This window comes from Chelmon rostratus, chromosome 13 (genome assembly GCF_017976325.1).
Source record: "Chelmon rostratus isolate fCheRos1 chromosome 13, fCheRos1.pri, whole genome shotgun sequence".
Taxonomy (NCBI): Eukaryota; Metazoa; Chordata; class Actinopteri; order Chaetodontiformes; family Chaetodontidae; genus Chelmon; species Chelmon rostratus.
In genome coordinates, this window is record NC_055670.1 from 26,143,865 (window position 1) to 26,162,925 (window position 19,061).

A 19,061-nucleotide genomic window follows, 5' to 3' on the forward strand; every position below is an offset into this window, starting at 1 on the left:
TAATCTTAAGTCTGTAACATTAAATATTCTTACTATTACACAAAAGGTTATACAGTTATTTCAATAAAATGCACTGTCCTCTTTCTCCAGAAAAACCAAGCCCACCGCCGAAGCTGGGTGTGACTGATGTGACCAAGGAGAGTGTGATGCTTGCCTGGGCCAAACCAGAACAAGACGGAGGCAGCAGAATTACTGGCTACCTGGTGGAAGCTCTGGAAAAAGGCCAGGAAAAGTGGGTTAAGTGTGGCGTAACCAAGTCTATCCACTTTACAGTTTCCGGTCTGAGGGAAAACGCTGAGTACTTCTTCAGAGTCAGAGCTGAGAACCATGCTGGATACAGTGATACTAAGGAAATGGTCACCCCTGTAATGGTCAAAGACCAACTTGGTAAGTAGCAGATTGATCACATTAATCCGATTCAACAAAGCGATTAGTGAGAACTGTGAAGAAATATAAATTACTGAATATAACCAAGTAAAATTACACAATATTACACTTTATTTATACTCCTATTCCTTTGTTACTTTTTTACCCTAGAATCTCCTGAGATCAACATGAAGAACTTCCCCCACAACACAGTGTATGTTAGAGCCGGTTCCACCCTCAAGTGTGAGATCCCACTGACAGGCCGGCCTTTGCCTAAAGTCAGCCTATCCAAGGATAATGTGCTGCTCAAGTCAACAATGAGGTTCAACTGTGAAGTCACGCCTGACAGTATCAAGATTACTTTGCGTGAGAGCGTTGCTGGAGACTCTGGACGTTACGATATCACTGCCTCCAACTCCAGTGGAACCACCAAGTCTTTTGTCAATGTTGTGGTTCTGGACCGCCCCAGTGCCCCACTAGGACCTGTGGAGCTGTCTGATATCACAGAAGACAGTGTGAGCTTGAAGTGGCTACCACCAGCATATGATGGTGGCAGCCCCATCACCAACTACATCATCCAGAAAAGAGAGACAACAACAGCCAACTGGATGGATGTCTCTTCTGCTGTGGCCCGCTGTAACATGAAGATCATGAAGCTGACCACTGGCCTGGAGTACCAGTTCAGAATCAGGGCAGAGAACAGATATGGAATCAGTGAGCACATTGACTCACCAACTGTCACTGTCAGTCTTCCTTACAGTAAGTGATCTTTGTTTTGCTTCCCTCTGAAATCTTCTCATATATTATTTTTTCTACTCTGTTTTTTACAATGTACATGTTAACACCCTTTCACTTCTACCCACCAGCTATTCCTGATGCTCCATCGACTCCAGAGATCACTGCTGTAACCAGGGAGACCATCACTGTTGCCTGGAAAGAGCCCAAGTCAGATGGTGGCAGCCACGTGTTTGGCTACCACCTCCAGATGAAAGACAGAAACAGCATCCTTTGGCAGACTGTCAACAAAATGGTGATCCGTGCAACACACTTCAAGGTCACCAACATCAACGCTGGCCTTATATATGAGTTCAAGGTGGCAGCAGAGAACGCTGCTGGAATTAGTGCCTTCAGCAAGGCTTCTGATGCTGTGCTGGCTATTGATGCCTGTGGTGAGTTTAATGTCAAAAACATATACAAGTCTATAATTATATAGTCTATATAGACTGATTTTTTTTGCAGTCTATGTAGCTATAAAAGTCAAGCAAATCTGATTTAACTGAGTTTAACGGTTGCCTTATAATAAGTTCTTGCTGTCTGTTGCTACAGAGCCACCCATCAACTTACACATCAGTGACATCACAAAGAACTCCATTAGCTTAGCCTGGCAGAAGCCCAACTATGATGGCGGATCCCCGATCACTGGCTACATCATTGAGAAGAGAGAGGGCATTAGTGCAAAGTGGTCCAAGGCCAACCTCACCAATGTTACAGACACTCGTTTCACTGTAACTGGCCTTACCCAGGACGAGACATATGAGTTCAGAGTTATGGCCAAAAATGCTGTTGGCTCAGTGAGCAACCCATCCATGACCGCTGGACCAGCCACATGTGTGGACACCTATGGTAGGTCTAGCTTGTGTTTTTGAGCATTTAGTTCAAAATGTGGATGAAAATGTGCCATAAAATTTAGTACAGTCATCTCACTTTGTGGACACTTTACATTTTGATTTTCTATGGCATTTTTTCTTGTGCAAGTGTTTTTTGTGAAACAGGACACATTTGTCCTTTTGCACTTTGGGAGCTGATGCCTCATCCTGACCTAATGTTCTATCAAGTATAATGCATATGTCCATCAGAATTTGAACTTACCTGCCTGTTATTTGGTTTATCATCCAGGTGCCCCAGAGATTGAAATACCTCAGGAATATCTAAATGAGGTCAAGCACAAGGCTGACTCTAATGTGGAGCTCAAGTTTAATATCACAGCCAAACCTGCTCCCACTATTGAGTGGTTTAAGGATGGCAGAGAACTTAAGCCCACTGCCCAACTCTCTTTCAAACACACATTTGAGTCCACTAGTTTGTTCCTGAAGGAAACCACTCGACTGAACTCTGGAACCTATGATGTCAAAGTGAAGAACTCCCTGGGATCTGCGTGTGCTGTTGTCAGGCTGCTCATTCAAGGTATTCAGATATTATTCAAAAACATTTTTATGATGGTAATATGGCTTGTATGAAATATATGTTATACACAGTATAGACCCTGATGCAGATGAATATATCCCTCCCATATCCAGACAAGCCAGGCCCCCCTGATGGACATATTCAGTTTAAGAAGGTGACGGCTGACAACATAACCATCATGTGGTCCCCACCTGCTGATGAGGGCGGTGCTATGGTAACACATTACATTGTGGAAAAGAGGGAGACCAGCAGGGTCATGTGGTCCATTGTCTCAGAGAAACTGGTAGACTGCATAGTTAATGTGCCTAGACTCATCCAAGGCAATGAGTACATCTTCAGAGTCCGTGGAGTCAACAAGTACGGCATCGGAGACCCCCTGGAGTCTGAGCCTGTAATTGCCAAGAACGCATTTGGTAAGCAAACTGAATAATCTCACCATCATTCACCACAACAGCTGTTCAATTAGCTTTGAAAAAACTACACTTCAATGTATTTGATGTAATGTAATGTTCTTGGGAACATTGAAAAAATGGATATAGAACATTTGTGAAAATATAGCAAGTTTTTTAAAGACATTTTTATACTATACTAATATAAAATGAAAAACTAGTTTATTTCATCAATCCTGATCATTTTGATTTTGTACAGTTCCTCCTAGCGAGCCATCAAAGCCTAAAGTTACCATGATCACGAAGTCCACCATGACAGTGATCTGGGAAAGACCAGCATTAGATGGAGGCAACGACATTGATGGCTACTACCTGGAGAAAAGGGAGAAGAAGAGTCTGCAATGGTTCAAGGTCATTTACTGCCCTTTTTTAGATTTTTACTTTGTTTTTAAGCATAAACAGAGTCACACTAATAACTGCCATTTGCAAGCATCATAACATCCATTTCTTGTCCAGGTGGTGAAGGGCACCATCAGAGATACCAGGCAGAAAGTCACCAACCTGGTGGAGAACAATGAGTACCAGTACAGAGTTTGTGCTATTAACAAAGCTGGAGCAGGAAACTACTCTGAGGCTTCTGATCTCTACAAGGCCTACGACCCAATCGGTATGCTTATAATTTACATTTACTTACTTACATCCCTAAGCCAGCATCTCGGGAATCTTTTTGTAAGAATTCTTTATTGTTCATTTCTACTCATGGAACTGTTGACTGAATACGCATACCCTTTTGTCTTGTCCAGATCTGCCTGGTGAGCCATCTAAGCTTCGTGTGGTTGACTCCACAAAGACCTCCATTACCCTCGGCTGGGAGAAGCCTGTCTATGATGGCGGCAGTGAAATCACACACTACATTTTGGAACAGATGAACACAGAGGACAAAGAATGGGTGACCATCAACCCGCAGGTCAAGACATGCGAGTATGTGGTGTCCCACCTGAAACCTGGAACCTACTACTTCTTCAGAGTCTCTGCTGTTAACTGCAAGGGCAAAGGAGAGGACATCAAAATGTATCAACCTGTGCAAGCTAAAGATATCTTGGGTTTGTATACATTTAGAACCCTCCATGGTGTTGACACAGGGCATAATTTTATATCTGTGTAATCAAAATTAAATAATTTGTAGCAAGCATGATTTAAGTTCATTAAAACATTAAAAACTATTTTCTATAATTTTCATGACTTCACAATGGCGTACAAGTATGTCAAATTCCTTGTCTTTTCCCCTTGTTCCCATGTCTCCAACAGAGGAAGCTGATTTGGACTTGGATGTTCCCATGACAACCCAGTACACAGCCAGGGCTGGCCGTGACGTAGAAGTGTTTATCCCCCTGAAGGGACGCCCTGCCCCTAATGTCACCTGGCGCCGTGGTGACCGCAATATGGCTGGTGACAACCGCTACACTGTAACCAGCACTGAGCGAGCCACCACACTCCTCATCCCCAAGGTCACCCGTGATGACTGCGGCAAGTACCTGCTGGAGATTGAGAATGGCGTAGGAGAGCCCAAGATAATCACAGTTTCTCTAAAGGTTCTCGATAGTCCATCCACGTGCCAGAAACTCATGATCAAGAATGTGACAAGAGGAAAGCTGACACTCAGCTGGGAGGCTCCTCTCATTGATGGTGGTTCCCCTGTTACTAATTACATTGTCGAGAAGAAGGCTTCCACCATGAAGGCTTACCAGGTGATCAATGCCGAGTGTGCCAACACAACTTACAAGGTGTCAGGCCTTGAGGAGGACATAGCTTACTTTTTCCGTGTGTCTGCTGAAAATGAGTATGGTGTGGGCGACACTTGTGAGACCACTGAGCCTGTCAGAGCCACTGAAACTCCAGGAGCTGTGAAAGAATTGGTGATGGTAGACTCCACAAAGAACTCTGTTACCCTGCAGTGGACAAGACCTGATCATGACGGTGGCAGCCACATCACTGACTACATAATTGAGAAGAGAACCAAGGAAGATCCCAACTGGACTTTGGGTGCGACATGTAAACGCTGTAGCTGTGAAGTGACTGGACTGAAGGAAAATGCTGTCATGGACTTCAGAGTGTTTGCCAAGAATGAGAAAGGCAACAGTGATTTCTCCCAGATTGGTCCAATCACAGTGATGGACTTCCTCATTCCACCTGAGGCCAATCTCAGTGACTACCCCAATGGAGAACTTGCTGTTCGTATTGGTCAGAATATTCACATTGAGTTGCCCTTCAAGGGTAAACCAAGACCTGCAATCAGCTGGCTAAAGGACAACTTGCCTCTGAAGGAAAGCGAGAAGATTCGCTTCAGGACTACTGATAACAAGACTGCTGTCACAGTCAGAGGAGTCAAGAAGGAGCATGCCGGCCAGTACACCTTGGTTCTGGACAACAGAGTCGTGAAGAACTACTTTGACATTAATGTGATCACTCTCGGAGCTCCCTCAGTGCCTGTTGGTCCCATCCGCTTTGATGAAATTAAAGCCCAGAGTATCATCATCTCCTGGGATGAGCCAAAGGAAGACGGAGGAGGTGAGATCACCTGCTACAGTGTGGAGAAACGTGAGACCTCCCAGGCCAACTGGAAGATGGTCTGCTCCAGTGTTGTCAGAACCACCTTCAAGATTCCCAACCTGGTCAAGGGAACGCAGTACCAGTTCAGAGTCCGTGCCGAGAATAAGTATGGAGTCAGTGAACCACTGAACTCCTCAGACATTGTTGCCCAGCACCAGTACAAACCTCCAGGCCCTCCAGGAAAGCCAGTGGCCTACAACATCACCAGTGATGGTATGACCATCCGGTGGGAAGCCCCAGGCTTCGATGGAGGATCCCCTATTTTGGGCTATCATGTTGAGAAGAAGGACAGGAACAGCCTCATGTGGCAGAAGGTGAACTCCACCATCATTTCTAACAGAGAGTACCGAATCATTGGTCTCATTGAGGGTCTGGAGTACTCCTTCAGAGTCTATGCTGAGAACAATGCTGGACTCAGTGCTGTTAGCGAACAGAGCAAACATGCACTCGCAATCTCCCCTGTTGGTAAGTCCGCACCAAATACTACATCTGTCTTTGTTGAAGGATAGCTTTGTACAACCTTTTCACAAATGTTTATTTACTGTCTTACCTTATTTTAGTCATATAAGAAAATATATATCAGTTTCATCTTTAATACGTGTCATACAGTACAGAAATAGGTCCATGTGTTTACGCGTAGCACAGGCTGGAAGCAAAGAGAAACTGCTGGCCAAGCTCCATCAAAGAGAAAAAAAATAGGAGGAAAATTAGTATGATTATTTTGATTAAGATCCTATTTGTTGCTGTATTAGTTCAAGATTTTACAAATCAAGAACAATTGATAAATTGCTTCTTCTCAATTAGATCCACCTGGAACCCCCATCTGCATCGATGTGACCAGAGACTCAGTCACCCTGCAGTGGGACATCCCCAAGAGAGATGGTGGAAGTAAAATTGTGGCCTACAGTGTGGAGAGGCATCAAGGTAGAAGCAAATGGCTGCGGTGTAACTTCACTGATATCAGTGAGACCCAGTTCACTGTGACTGGCCTATCTGCTGGAGACAGATTTGAGTTTAGAGTGATTGCCAGGAATGCCGTGGGCACAGTCAGTCCACCATCTAACTCTTCTGGATACATTATGACCAAGGATGAGAGCAGTAAGTATTTTAAAGTTGAAGAAATGTACTAACAAATTATCATAAATAAATAATAAGTTCTCATATCCCTTTGATTATGTTGATTCATCATTTGTTTGTTGCCTTTGCATCTCCAGTTGCTCCTGAGATTGAGTGGTGTCCAGACCAAATGCTCACCCTAAGGGCTGGAGAGAACGTTAAGCTCGGCTGCAGCATCACTGGACGTCCTGTCCCCCAAGTTGTCTGGTACAAGGATGGCAAAGAGATCGACAAGAGGACCATGATTGACATCGAGATTACTACGGGCATTGGCACCAGCAGTCTTTTCATCCGTGATGCTAATAGGAATCACCGTGGCATCTACACTGTAGAGGCCAAGAACAGCTCTGGTACCAAGAAAGCAGATGTCAACGTCAGGGTACAAGGTTGGTGAACACTGTATAATACATCTTTAACTTTCTATTAACACTTGAGATTACAAAAGCATGACACCTAATGTCAGTAATATTAATTAACAGTATTGCAATTTATGACCATTTTTTAAATAATGCCTCTACTTTCTGTTTCCCTGCAGACACCCCTGGACCTGTTGAGGGTCCCATTCGTTTTACCGGCATCACGGCTGAGAAGTGCACTGTGTGGTGGAACCCACCGGAGAACGACGGCTGTGCTGCCATCACCCACTATGTGGTAGAGAAGAGGGAGACATCAAGGATCTCCTGGGCTTTGGTTACCCCCAAATGTGAAGCCTGTTCCTACAATGCCACCAACCTCATCAAGGGCAATGAGTACCAGTTCAGAATCTCTGCTGTCAACAAGTTTGGTGTTGGCAAACCACTTGACTCTGATCCTATCATCGCACAGATGCAATACAGTAAGTAAAGTCAGCAGCAGGTATTGCTTGTCTGATATATTGACCAAACCTTAAAAAAATAATCCGGATCTATTGCACTTGATCATTGACAGGAAAAGAACAAAAAATGTCAAAAACTTGACATGAAAACATGACTCTCATACCTTACAATGTTTTCTGCTCCCCCCCTTAGCTGTGCCTGATGCACCTGGTACCCCAGATGCCACCCATGTGACCGGAAACAGTATCACCCTCTGCTGGACCAGGCCAAGGTCAGATGGAGGCAACGAGATCAAACTGTACATACTGGAAAGGAGAGAGAAGAAGAGCCTGCGCTGGGTGAAGGTTTCCTCCAAGAGGCCCATCACAGAGCTAAGACACCGTGTCACCAACCTCACTGAGGGCAACGAGTACGAGTTCCGTGTCATGGCTGAAAATGGCGCTGGTGTTGGACCGGCCAGCAGTACCTCCAGGCTCTTCAAATGCAGAGAACCAACCAGTGCTCCCAGTGCCCCCACAGTAATCAAGGTAGGTTTACAGAAACACTGCAGAGGATCAAAAGAGAAGAATCATTCATGTCAAAGTGTCAATGCTTACATTTTCATACAATTTAACTGTCATTTCACAATAAAAAATGTGAATATATTGATATAATGATAAAGACATACATATCGTCAGATATCAATTATTGTTCTTATTTTCTAATCTGTATTGATTGTTATTTTACAACGAAAAAAAAGGGAACAAAGACACATTAGAAATGACACTATGAACTATGCTATTTTTGTGTCAATCAGGTCACTGACTCCACCAAGTCCTCAGTCAGCCTGGAATGGACCAAGCCAGTCTTTGATGGCGGCTTGGAAATCATTGGCTACAATATCGACATGTGCAAGGCCAGTCTGGAAGAGTGGCACAGAGTCAACAGCCAGGTTTGCATCCACACCAAGTACACTGCCAAGGGTCTGGTGCCTGGAGAACTCTACAAGTTCAGGGTCAGTGCTGTGAATGGATCCGGAGAGGGCGAAGCCTCAGTAATGCCCAACCCTGTTCAGGCTCTGGACAGACTTACATCTCCTGAGATCGACATTGATGCCAATTTCAAGCAGACTCACATCGTGAAGAATGGCGGCACTGTCACCCTCCAAGTAGCATTTCGTGGCAAACCAGCTCCTCTCGCCACCTGGTCTAAGGTAGAGGGTGAGCTGCCTGTCATGTGTGATGTCAACACCACAGATTCCTTCTCTACTTTGATCATCGAAGGCTGCACTAGGTATGAGGCAGGCAAATACACCCTGTCCCTGGAGAACAACAGCGGGCGTAAGTCCATCACATTCACTGTTAAAGTGCTGGACACACCTGGACCTCCAGGAATCATCACTTTCAAAGACGTTACCCGCGGAGCCTTGACAATGATGTGGGATGCCCCTACAAATGATGGCGGTTCCCGAATCCACCACTACATTGTGGATAAGCGCGAGGCCAGCCGCCTGGCCTGGCAGGAGATCAGCTCCAAAAGCTCTCGCCAGATGATCAGGGTAACTGGTCTGGATATTGGCGTGCCATATCTGTTCAGGGTGACTGCTGTTAACCAGTATGGCCAGGGGGAACCGCATGAGATGACGGAGCCCATCATTGCCACAGAAGAACCAGCACCACCCAAGAGACTGGATGTTGTTGACACCACCAACTCCACAGCCTCCCTGGTGTGGCTGAAACCCGAGCATGATGGAGGCAGCCGCATCAGAGGCTACATTGTTGAATTCAGAGCTAAAGGCACAGACCGCTGGGTTGTCAGTGGAGAGACCAAGTCCCAGAAGATGTTGGTGGAGGGTCTTCTTGAAAACACAGAATATGACTTCAGAGTCAAGGCCAAGAATGATGCTGGAATCAGTGAGCCTCAGGGCACCTTCAGCTCCGTGGTCATTAAGGAGCCTCGCATCGAACCAACTGCTGACCTCAGCAGCATTACCAATCAGCTTATCACCTGCAAGATCTCCAACACATTCACAATTGATATCCCCATCAGTGGCAGGCCTGCACCCAAAGTCAGCTGGAAGCTGGAGGAGATGAAACTGAAAGAGACTGACAGAGTCTTTATCAAAACCACAAAGGAGAGAACTACTCTGGTGGTGAAAGACAGCAAGAGAAGCGACAGCGGCAAATATTACCTGATCCTGGAGAATGCTGCTGGTGTAAAGACATTCACAGTGACAGTGATTGTCGTTGGCAGGCCGAGTCCACCCACAGGCCCTGTGGAAATTTCTGGAGTCTCCTCAGAGTCCTGCACCCTGTCATGGTCAGAGCCAGCTGATGATGGCGGCACTGACATCACTAACTACATTGTGGAAAAACGGGAGTCTGGCTCTGCCTCATGGCAAGTGGTAAACTCCAGTGTGAAGAGAACCACCATCAAAGTGACTCATCTTACCAAGTATATGGAGTACACCTTCAGAGTTTGTGCTGAGAACAAGTTTGGAGTCAGCAAGTCCACTGAATCGGCTCCTGTTGTCATTGAGCATCCATTTGGTAAGTACAGGACTTCCAAGAGCAAATGCAAGTCCTGCCTTTACACATATGGTTGCTAAAGTTTAACATATTTTGTAAATACACTTACTTCCAGGTCAAATTAATTATTCTTACCTCCACTTTATTTTCACAGTTCCTCCAAGTCCTCCAACTCGTCCAGATGTTGTATCTGTATCCGCAAATGCCATCAGCATCAAATGGGATGTACCATACGCTGATGGTGGCAGCAAGGTGACAGGCTACTGGATCGAGAAGAAGGAAAGGAACACGATCCTGTGGGTGAGAGAGAACAAACTGCCCTGCTTGGAGTGCCATTACAAGGCGTCCAACCTGATCGAGGGCCTGGAGTACCAGTTCAGAGTGTATGCCATGAACATTGCTGGACTCAGCAAGGCCAGCGAAGCCTCCAGACCTGTGGTGGCGCTCAATCCTGTTGGTAAGGGAAACATTATGTCTCAACTACCAACATTTATTCTTTAAACTAATGACAGGTTGTTTGTCATTACAACATATCAAAAAACAGTTTGGGTTGACGTAGCCTGAACAATTTATTAGTCATTTAATCTAACTACAAAACATATAATGCTGTTTACTGTTGCTCAGCCAAAACAAATCCTCTAAGAGAATAATAAGCTGATCAAAGTGATTTAGGTGATTAAAGCTGTGTTATAATTTTACAATAAATCTCTCCTTGTCCCTGCTCAGATCCTCCTGGTAAACCTGAGGTGACTGACATCAGCCGCTCCTCTGTGTCTTTGTGCTGGACTGTGCCGTTCAATGACGGGGGCAGCAAGATCATTGGCTATGTGGTGGAAAGGAAAGTCTACAGCACGGATGAATGGGATGACAACCGCTGGCTCAAGTGCAACTACACCACCATCACTGAGAACTACTTCACTGTCACCAACCTCGGAGAAGGAGAGACTTATGAGTACCGCATTATTGCTAAGAATGCTGCTGGCGTCCACAGTGCACCCTCCGAGTCCACTGGACCAGTCACATGCAAGGATGAATACTGTAAGTAGACAGCACAGGGTTACAGTTACAGGGTCACTAAAATTAGGATTTTAAATTTCATTTCATTGTACACTGATTTTTGTGATATACCATCCATATTATTGTAACTATGTTGATCCTGGTACATAAATAAAACCACAGCTAAAATATTTTCTGCAATAATAGAAATAAATGACCTTAATAAATATTATTTTTGATTTTTGCTATTGATTGTATTTTAGCATCTTTACAAAAAGCGCAAATGTATATAACTTCAACATTTATTGAGATGAAACTAATTGTCTCTTCTTTGCTGAAGCTCCTCCCAAAGCTGAGCTGGACAGCAAGCTGGTGAGTGAGACTGTTATCGTCACTGCCGGCTCTGACCTTGTCCTGGATGGTGCTGTGGGTGGTAAACCAGAGCCTACAGTGTACTGGTCGAAGGGAGACAAAATTTTGGAGCTTGGAGAGAAATACTCACTGACCTATACCGCAACCAGAGCCATGGCCATAATCAAGAACTGTGACAGATATGACACGGGCAGATATATCCTGACCGTCAAGAATGCCAGTGGAATCAAGACCGCCTCTGTCAGCGTCAAAGTTCTGGGTGAGCAGCCCAGAAACTATGTTAATTAAACTGTCATCATATCACTGAGGTTAAAGTCTATCACTTAGTTGACTGTCAACAAACTTTTAGTATCCTTGGAGTAAAAAGATGTGTCACCGTATTTTCTGAACAGTCTGACCTAACTCACTATTTGTGACTTTCAGACACTCCTGGAGCTCCAGCTGATAAGATCACGATCAGCAGAGTGACGGAGGAGAAATGCACAGTGTCCTGGAAGATTCCTGTGGAGGATGGTGGAGACACCGTCACCCATTACATCGTGGAGCGTCGCGAGACCAGTCGGCTTAACTGGGTCATGATGGAGAACGAATGCAAGACACTCTCATGTGTCAGCTCCAGGCTGATCAAGAACAACGAGTACATCTTCAGAGTCAGAGGAGTCAACAAGTTCGGGCCTGGGGTCCCGCTGGAGTCCGATCCTGTCATTGCCAGGAATGCTTACAGTAAGCTGAAACATTGCTCTGAGTTTAACTTTCCATCAAAAGACAATTTAATTGATGCTGGCACTTTAGAAACTGTCTGAAGTAGAATTAAAAAAAAAAATCCTGTATAATCAACTATACACCTTTACAGATTGCATGTACATAATCTGTTTTAAAACAATTACAGATATTTACAATATTTTCTTTCGTAAAGGACAGCACAGTGTATCCTATGCTAAAGGAGATACAAAAAGAAGCACTGAAGCACCTTTCCTTAGCATTTAGAGAATTCAAACAACTACCACTAAGATACTTCCAGGTCATTTCACTCAGCTAGGACCTGTCCTCAGTAAAAAAGTCTAATTGACCCCAACTCTGGACAATGACTAGATTTGTTTCAATGTCACCAACCTGTCCCACCCCTCTTTCCCAGCCATACCATCCCAACCTGGCACTCCGGAGTCCACAGCTGTGGGTAAGGAGCATGTCATCATCGAATGGCTGAAGCCTGAGAGCGATGGAGGCAGTGAGATCAAAAACTACATAGTGGATAAACGAGAGAAGAGCAGCACCAGGTGGGAGCAACTTCTTAAGTTAATGGACAGATTTTAATTTCAGAATTTTTGATTATTATCACCTCTCACAATATACTTTCATTTCTTCTCTGGACTAGGTGGACTCGGGTGAATAAGACTTACACCATCTACGACACCCGTCTGAAGATCACGGGCTTGCTGGAGGGAAGTGAGTACCAGTTCAGAGTGACAGCTGTCAACGCTGCTGGAGACAGCCAGCCGAGTGACGCCTCTCCATACATCCTCTGCAAAGACCCCACATGTAAGAGATTTCAAATGTCTTATTTTCAAAACCTTAACAAGAGTAAAAGGTTATAGTTTTAAGGATTATTTTCTATTTGATGGAATTATGCTAGGACAAGCAAATATACAAAACATTTGTATTTATCTTCGTCTACTACCAGATACCCCAGCTCCTCCATCAATGCCACGCATCACCGACACAACCAAGCACAGCATCAGCATGACCTGGACCAGGCCCATGTACGACGGTGGCTCCGATGTCACTGGCTACGTGGTGGAGATCCTTGAGGAAGGCTCCGAACAGTGGTACCGTGCCACCGCCAAAGCTCTCAAGACCAACGAATATGTGGCTGCTGGCCTGGCAGCCAATAAGAAGTACAGATTCAGGGTAGCTGCCATCAACAGCAACGGCACAGGGGAGTTCAGTGAACCTAGCGCTGAGATCGAGCCACTGGAGAGAATTGGTGAGTCAGATTTCTGTGACAGATAATAATACAATAATCATCTTTATCGGGAATGGAGAAAGCAAAATTTAGTCAGTAGAGGAAACAAGTTTAGCTTAGCTTAATCATCAAGAACAATATTCCATTTCTACATCATTTCATATCATAAAAAAATGTGTCAAGTCAATGTAATTTAGTCTTATAAGGAAAGAAATACTGTTATAAGATTTTTGCTTTCTGAAATTACCATAAGTCATAATGTTAAATTTCTTTATAGCTGCATGTACAGGACTTCAAACAAGAATACATTTTGGTTACACATTACTATTCGATGCTGAATTTTGATTATGATGGGAAGTAAATGCCTGTTGAGCATATTGAACATGGTTTTTGTCAACACTGTGTTTTCAAAACAAAGCCCTTACTTTTTCTCAATGCTTGGCCTTTATTATTATCATATTCCAGCTTGTTACATGGCAATCGCTACATTATCTTTTTGCTATACTCCATCCACCCATTCAGAAATGCCTGACCTGGAGCTGGCCGATGACCTAAAGAAAACGGTTTGTCTGCGCGCTGGAGGAACCCTGCGCCTGACAGTATTTGTCACAGGCCGGCCGATTCCAGTAGTGGCCTGGAGGAAGACAGGCGTGGAGCTGCAGAGCCGAGGCTACATTGAGACCACTGATAGCTACACCTCGCTGATGGTGGAGAAGGTCAATCGCTACGACTCTGGAAAATATGTTGTGGAGGCAGAGAACCCATCTGGCAAGAAGACTGCCACCATCCTAGTTAAAGTCTATGGTATGTCATCCCAAGTTTCGACATATTAATTAAGCCACATTTTTGAGGCTTTAATTGGTTCTCTTCTTAAAGAAACTTACAAATACACACTAATATCTTCCTCTACTCATCTCCCTCCTGCAGACACTCCTGGTCCTCCCGGTTCTGTGAAGGTTAAGGACTACACCAAGGAGTCCGTTGTGATCACCTGGGACGTCCCGAGCATTGACGGTGGCGCCCATGTCAGCAACTACATCATAGAGAAACGTGAAGCCAACATGAAGTCATACAAGACTGTCACCACTGAGTGTAGGAAGACCCTGTACAGGATCACTGGTGTGGAGGAGGGAGTGCACTACTTCTTCAGAGTCCTGCCAGAGAACATCTATGGTGTTGGCGAGCCTTGTGAGACAAGTGAGGCCGTGCTGGTATGTGAGGTACCATCTGGGCCTCTGAACCTCCAAGTTGTTGATGTCACAAAGTCCTCTGTAACTCTGCACTGGGAGAAGCCACTGCATGAGGGTGGTAGCAGGCTGACAGGCTATGTCATTGAAGCCTGCAAGGTTGGCTCAGACAGGTGGAGTGCCGTGGCAACAGTCAAGGCCTCAGTATCCCATTACACCATCCAGTCCCTGACGGAGAATGACCAGTACCTGTTCAGAATCCGAGCCACCAACAGCAGAGGAGCCAGTGAGCCCATGGACACTGTTACTCCTATCACGATCCAGGACATCAAGGGTAAGGCATCATTATAGCACATCCACAGATGCAATTACTTCTGCCTTCACTAAAATTCTGAAATGCCTTACAGAAATCATTAAAATATAATGAACGCATCACACACTCTTCACTTGTTTACAATCTACATATATCTACATAGATATATTTTTGTCATTAAAATGTGTAAATACTGTGATTTTTTTAATGTGAGTTTTCCCTCATCAAAATTGAGGGACTCTGGACAGAGGGTGTTGCATGCTGTAAAGATTGTAAAATCCCTTGAGGCAAATTGTGCTATGCGATACTAGGCTATATAAATTAAAAATACTTCATTTGAATTTACTGTATACATCCTTCATGTGTTTTCCAGTGATGCCAAAGATTGACATGACCAGTATCCCTCAGAAGATCGTCCATGTGCACCGTGGCAAACCTATTGACCTCAACATCCCCATAAAGGCCAAACCGCAGCCTGACTGCTCCTGGTACTTTGCTGGTGTCAAACTGAAAGACAGCCTAGACCGCATCAAGATTGACAGCAATGGTAAATACACCCACCTCGTCATCCGTGAAACCACCATCAATGACACGGGAGACTACACACTTGAAGTGAAGAACGCCATCGGCATGGCAACTGAGGTCATCAAGGTCATCATCCTCGGTAAGGAGACTTTCTGCACACAAATGAAGGTTAAACACAGATAACTCGTGCATGTTAAAGTGCAATTTTACTGATTCAAGACCTGAAAACTTAGTAACCATTAACCTTAGTAACCCTAACCCTCTTAAGTGCAAAAAAAAAAAAAAACTGATTATTTGCCAGATCAAGTAAAATGCAAATGATATTCAACATTTCGAACCAACCACCTTCTCATATCTGTCCAGACAAACCCGGCATCCCGGTCGGTCCAGTGAAGATCGAGGAGGTTGATGGCGTATCAGTGACAGTCAGCTGGGAACCTCCAGAGAAGGACGGTGGTGCCAACGTCAGTGGCTACGTGGTGGAGCAGCGCGATGCCCACCGGCCAGGCTGGACCACCATCTCAGAGTCAGTGACCCGACCCTGCTTCAAGTTTACCAGACTCTCAGAGGGAACGGAGTATGTGTTCCGCGTTGCCGCAATGAATCGCTTCGGTGTTGGTGGCTTCCTGCAGTCTGAGGTGGTGGAATGCAAAAGCGCTAAGAGTAAGTTCTTCTCCCATCAAAAGCGTAGTTTTCCTGTTCTCTATATGTTCTTTTTTAATTTGTGCTTCCTGTGATAAGAATCACTGTTGCAGTTTTGCACATTTATTATTCATTTTCTTTTTTGTCAAGCTTGTCTAACTTTAGGTGCCATGTATTTATGATGCATGAACTCATTGTTCACCAAGAATCTGTTGTAAAAAGTTCTGCAAAACATGCAAACAACTACCGAATAACATCCGTCATGCTTTCCCTCTTCCGTCCATTTCTATATTATTTTGACTTTATGAACATATCATTATTGGAGTTGCTTCAGGTTCAAGGGTTCAAAGATAATGTGTAAGATCCAACAATTCAATGGCTCAATGAAATTCATCAATTAATTTGTGAACAATTGCGTACCTTCTGCTTGTTCCTGTGTAGCCATTCCTGGACCTCCAAGCAGACCAGAGGTGCTTGATGTTACCCACGAAGGCATGACCCTGACCTGGCAACCACCTGAGGACAATGGTGGCTCCACCATTTCCGGCTACATCATCGAACGTAAAGAAGCCCGTTCTGACAGGTGGCTGAGGATCAACAAGAATTATGTCACTATGACCCGGTACCGCTCATCTGGCTTGATAGAGGGCTTGGAGTATGAACACCGCATCACAGCCATCAATTCCAGAGGAGCCGGCAAACCCAGCGAGAGCTCTGCTATTACCGTTGCCATGGATCCCATCGGTACGTGTTGCTAAGTTCAGTGTAACTGCAATACTGCTGTGATGACAGTTAACAGGCTTCATTCATGAAACCCTCAACCCATATTTTAGATTTGTTGTACCAGTGTGGATTAATAAAATGTGTCTTTGCATTGTTGAACAGAGCCTCCAGGCCCTCCAGTTCAGCCCAGAGTCACAGACACCACCAGGACGTCAGTCTCTCTAGCCTGGATGCCGCCTCAAGAGGAGGGTGGTTCTGTCATTACTGGGTACTTGATTGAAATGCAGAAGGTGGACCAGGTGGAATGGACACTGTGCAACACCACACCCACCAAGATGTGCGAGTACACCCTCACCCATATGCCTCAGGGCGCAGAGTACAAGTTCAGGGTCATCGCCTGCAACGCTGGTGGTTCCGGAGAGCCCGCTGAGATTCCTGGAGTGGTTAAAGTGCAGGAAATGCTGGGTAATGAAACTAAATTCGTGTTTACTTTTACAGTCAAATTAACCTTATACTTTTACTGAATCTGTAATTTGACAAAAATCTAAATGTGTCTCCTTTAGATTATCCTGACTATGAGCTCGATCGTAAATATGAGGAGGGCTATGTGGTGCGGCAGGGCGGAGTCATCCGTCTTTCGGTGCCCTTCAGGGGTAAACCCATACCTACATGCAAATGGACCAAGGATGGTCGTGACATCTCTCACAGGGCCATGATTGCCACCCACGATGACATCACCGAGCTGGTCATCAAAGAGGCACACAAAGATGACACCGGTACCTACGACCTGGTGCTGGAAAACAAATGCGGCAGGAAGGCTGTGTACATCAAGGTGTGCAGCTCATCAGGCAGATTTTGTTGATGCCCGACTTCTGGGAAACAAAATGAAGTTAAATATTAAAAGTAAAATTTAGAAATTGGAACTTAACTTTCTGCATATATCCCTCCCTCCAGGTGAAGGTGATCGGTCGCCCTGATGCCCCAGAAGGCCCTCTGGAGTTCGACGACATTCAGGCCAGATCAGTCCGGGTCAGCTGGAGGCCACCATCAGATGACGGCGGCTCCGACATCCAGGGATACATTGTAGAGAGGCGAGAGGTACCCAAGGCTGCCTGGTGTACAGTGGATGCCCGGGTAACTGAGAACTCTCTGGTGGTGAAGGGCCTGAAGGAGAATGTGGAGTACCACTTCAAGGTCTCTGCTGAGAACCAGTTTGGTGTCAGCAGATCTCTCAAGTCTGATGATTCTGTCATGCCAAAGACACCACTTTGTGAGTATTGATACTTAGTGCGATTGTTCTCAATGTTAAATCACAACTGAAGTTTGACACTGACATGTTCTGATTAGAAACAGACAATGAATACAATGTACGTGTTGTAAATATTTATTTCACCAACATCATGCTGTTACCTCCAGGCCCTCCAGAACCTCCCAGCAACCCACCAGAGATCATGGACGTAGCCAAGTCTGCGGTGTCTCTGTCCTGGGCCAGGCCCCGGGATGATGGAGGCTCCCGCGTCACAGGATACTATGTGGAAAGGAGGGAGGTTTCCACAGAGAAGTGGGTCCGCCACAACAAGACTCACATCACCACCACCATGTACAATGTTACCGGCCTCATCCCCGATGCAGAGTACATGTTCAGAGTGGTGGCTCAAAATGACATTGGGCAGAGTGAGCCTGGTCCTGTTTCAGAGTGTGTGGTCTGCAAAGATCCATTTGGTGAGTTAACACAACATGATGGCTATTTTCTACACTGATGCATAAAGTGATGCAACCTAAGAATAAGTAGACAAGGCAATAAAAATTCAAGACAAAAGAGAACTAAGCTGATCTTGACATGTATTTTTGCTGTGGGCCCGATGTTAAAATGATTTGCACAAATTTATTTAAGAACTGATTTCACATCAATTCCTCAATTATTTAACTAACTTTCTCCATGAGTATTAATCTCTTGCTGTCATCACGTAGACAAACCCAGCCAACCAGGGGAGATCGACATCATCTCTGTCACCAAAGACTGCATCACCATCCACTGGCTTAGGCCTGAGCATGATGGCGGCAAGGAGATTCTAGGCTACTGGATTGAGTTCAGGCAAGCTGGAGAGAGTGCCTGGAAGAAATGCAACAAAGAGCGCTCCAAGGATCGACAGTTCACAATGGGCGGCTTGATGGAGGCCACCGAATATGAATTCCGAATCTTCGCTGAGAATGAGACTGGGCTGAGCAGACCTCGGCGAACACCCATGGGCATCAAGACCAAACTGAGTGGTAAGCTATTGCAGGGTTTAAATCCCATCGAACACAATAGTATGGCCATGGTACAGTTTGGGATTTCTTTAAAACATACCGT

General features: G+C 45.1%; 1 protein-coding gene across 1 annotated transcript in view; it reads left to right on the forward strand.

The window, feature by feature from the left end:
• The window catches only part of LOC121616391 (titin-like), a 210,465-nt gene that overhangs the window by 180,612 nt on the left and 10,792 nt on the right, over positions 1-19,061 (forward strand). The window contains exons 211-242 of the mRNA XM_041951134.1: positions 91-387; positions 538-1,125; positions 1,233-1,535; positions 1,693-1,989; positions 2,263-2,550; positions 2,664-2,963; positions 3,199-3,350; positions 3,456-3,606; positions 3,743-4,042; positions 4,248-6,014; positions 6,354-6,647; positions 6,764-7,051; positions 7,201-7,500; positions 7,673-8,007; positions 8,277-10,008; positions 10,142-10,444; positions 10,714-11,025; positions 11,324-11,614; positions 11,779-12,078; positions 12,491-12,632; positions 12,731-12,894; positions 13,037-13,339; positions 13,841-14,122; positions 14,246-14,839; positions 15,192-15,482; positions 15,707-16,006; positions 16,427-16,729; positions 16,871-17,173; positions 17,272-17,540; positions 17,663-17,978; positions 18,125-18,430; positions 18,680-18,979. Of these exons, the coding sequence (XP_041807068.1) occupies positions 91-387; positions 538-1,125; positions 1,233-1,535; positions 1,693-1,989; positions 2,263-2,550; positions 2,664-2,963; positions 3,199-3,350; positions 3,456-3,606; positions 3,743-4,042; positions 4,248-6,014; positions 6,354-6,647; positions 6,764-7,051; positions 7,201-7,500; positions 7,673-8,007; positions 8,277-10,008; positions 10,142-10,444; positions 10,714-11,025; positions 11,324-11,614; positions 11,779-12,078; positions 12,491-12,632; positions 12,731-12,894; positions 13,037-13,339; positions 13,841-14,122; positions 14,246-14,839; positions 15,192-15,482; positions 15,707-16,006; positions 16,427-16,729; positions 16,871-17,173; positions 17,272-17,540; positions 17,663-17,978; positions 18,125-18,430; positions 18,680-18,979 (12,471 nt within the window). The remainder of the gene's footprint in view (positions 1-90; positions 388-537; positions 1,126-1,232; positions 1,536-1,692; positions 1,990-2,262; positions 2,551-2,663; positions 2,964-3,198; positions 3,351-3,455; positions 3,607-3,742; positions 4,043-4,247; positions 6,015-6,353; positions 6,648-6,763; positions 7,052-7,200; positions 7,501-7,672; positions 8,008-8,276; positions 10,009-10,141; positions 10,445-10,713; positions 11,026-11,323; positions 11,615-11,778; positions 12,079-12,490; positions 12,633-12,730; positions 12,895-13,036; positions 13,340-13,840; positions 14,123-14,245; positions 14,840-15,191; positions 15,483-15,706; positions 16,007-16,426; positions 16,730-16,870; positions 17,174-17,271; positions 17,541-17,662; positions 17,979-18,124; positions 18,431-18,679; positions 18,980-19,061) is intronic.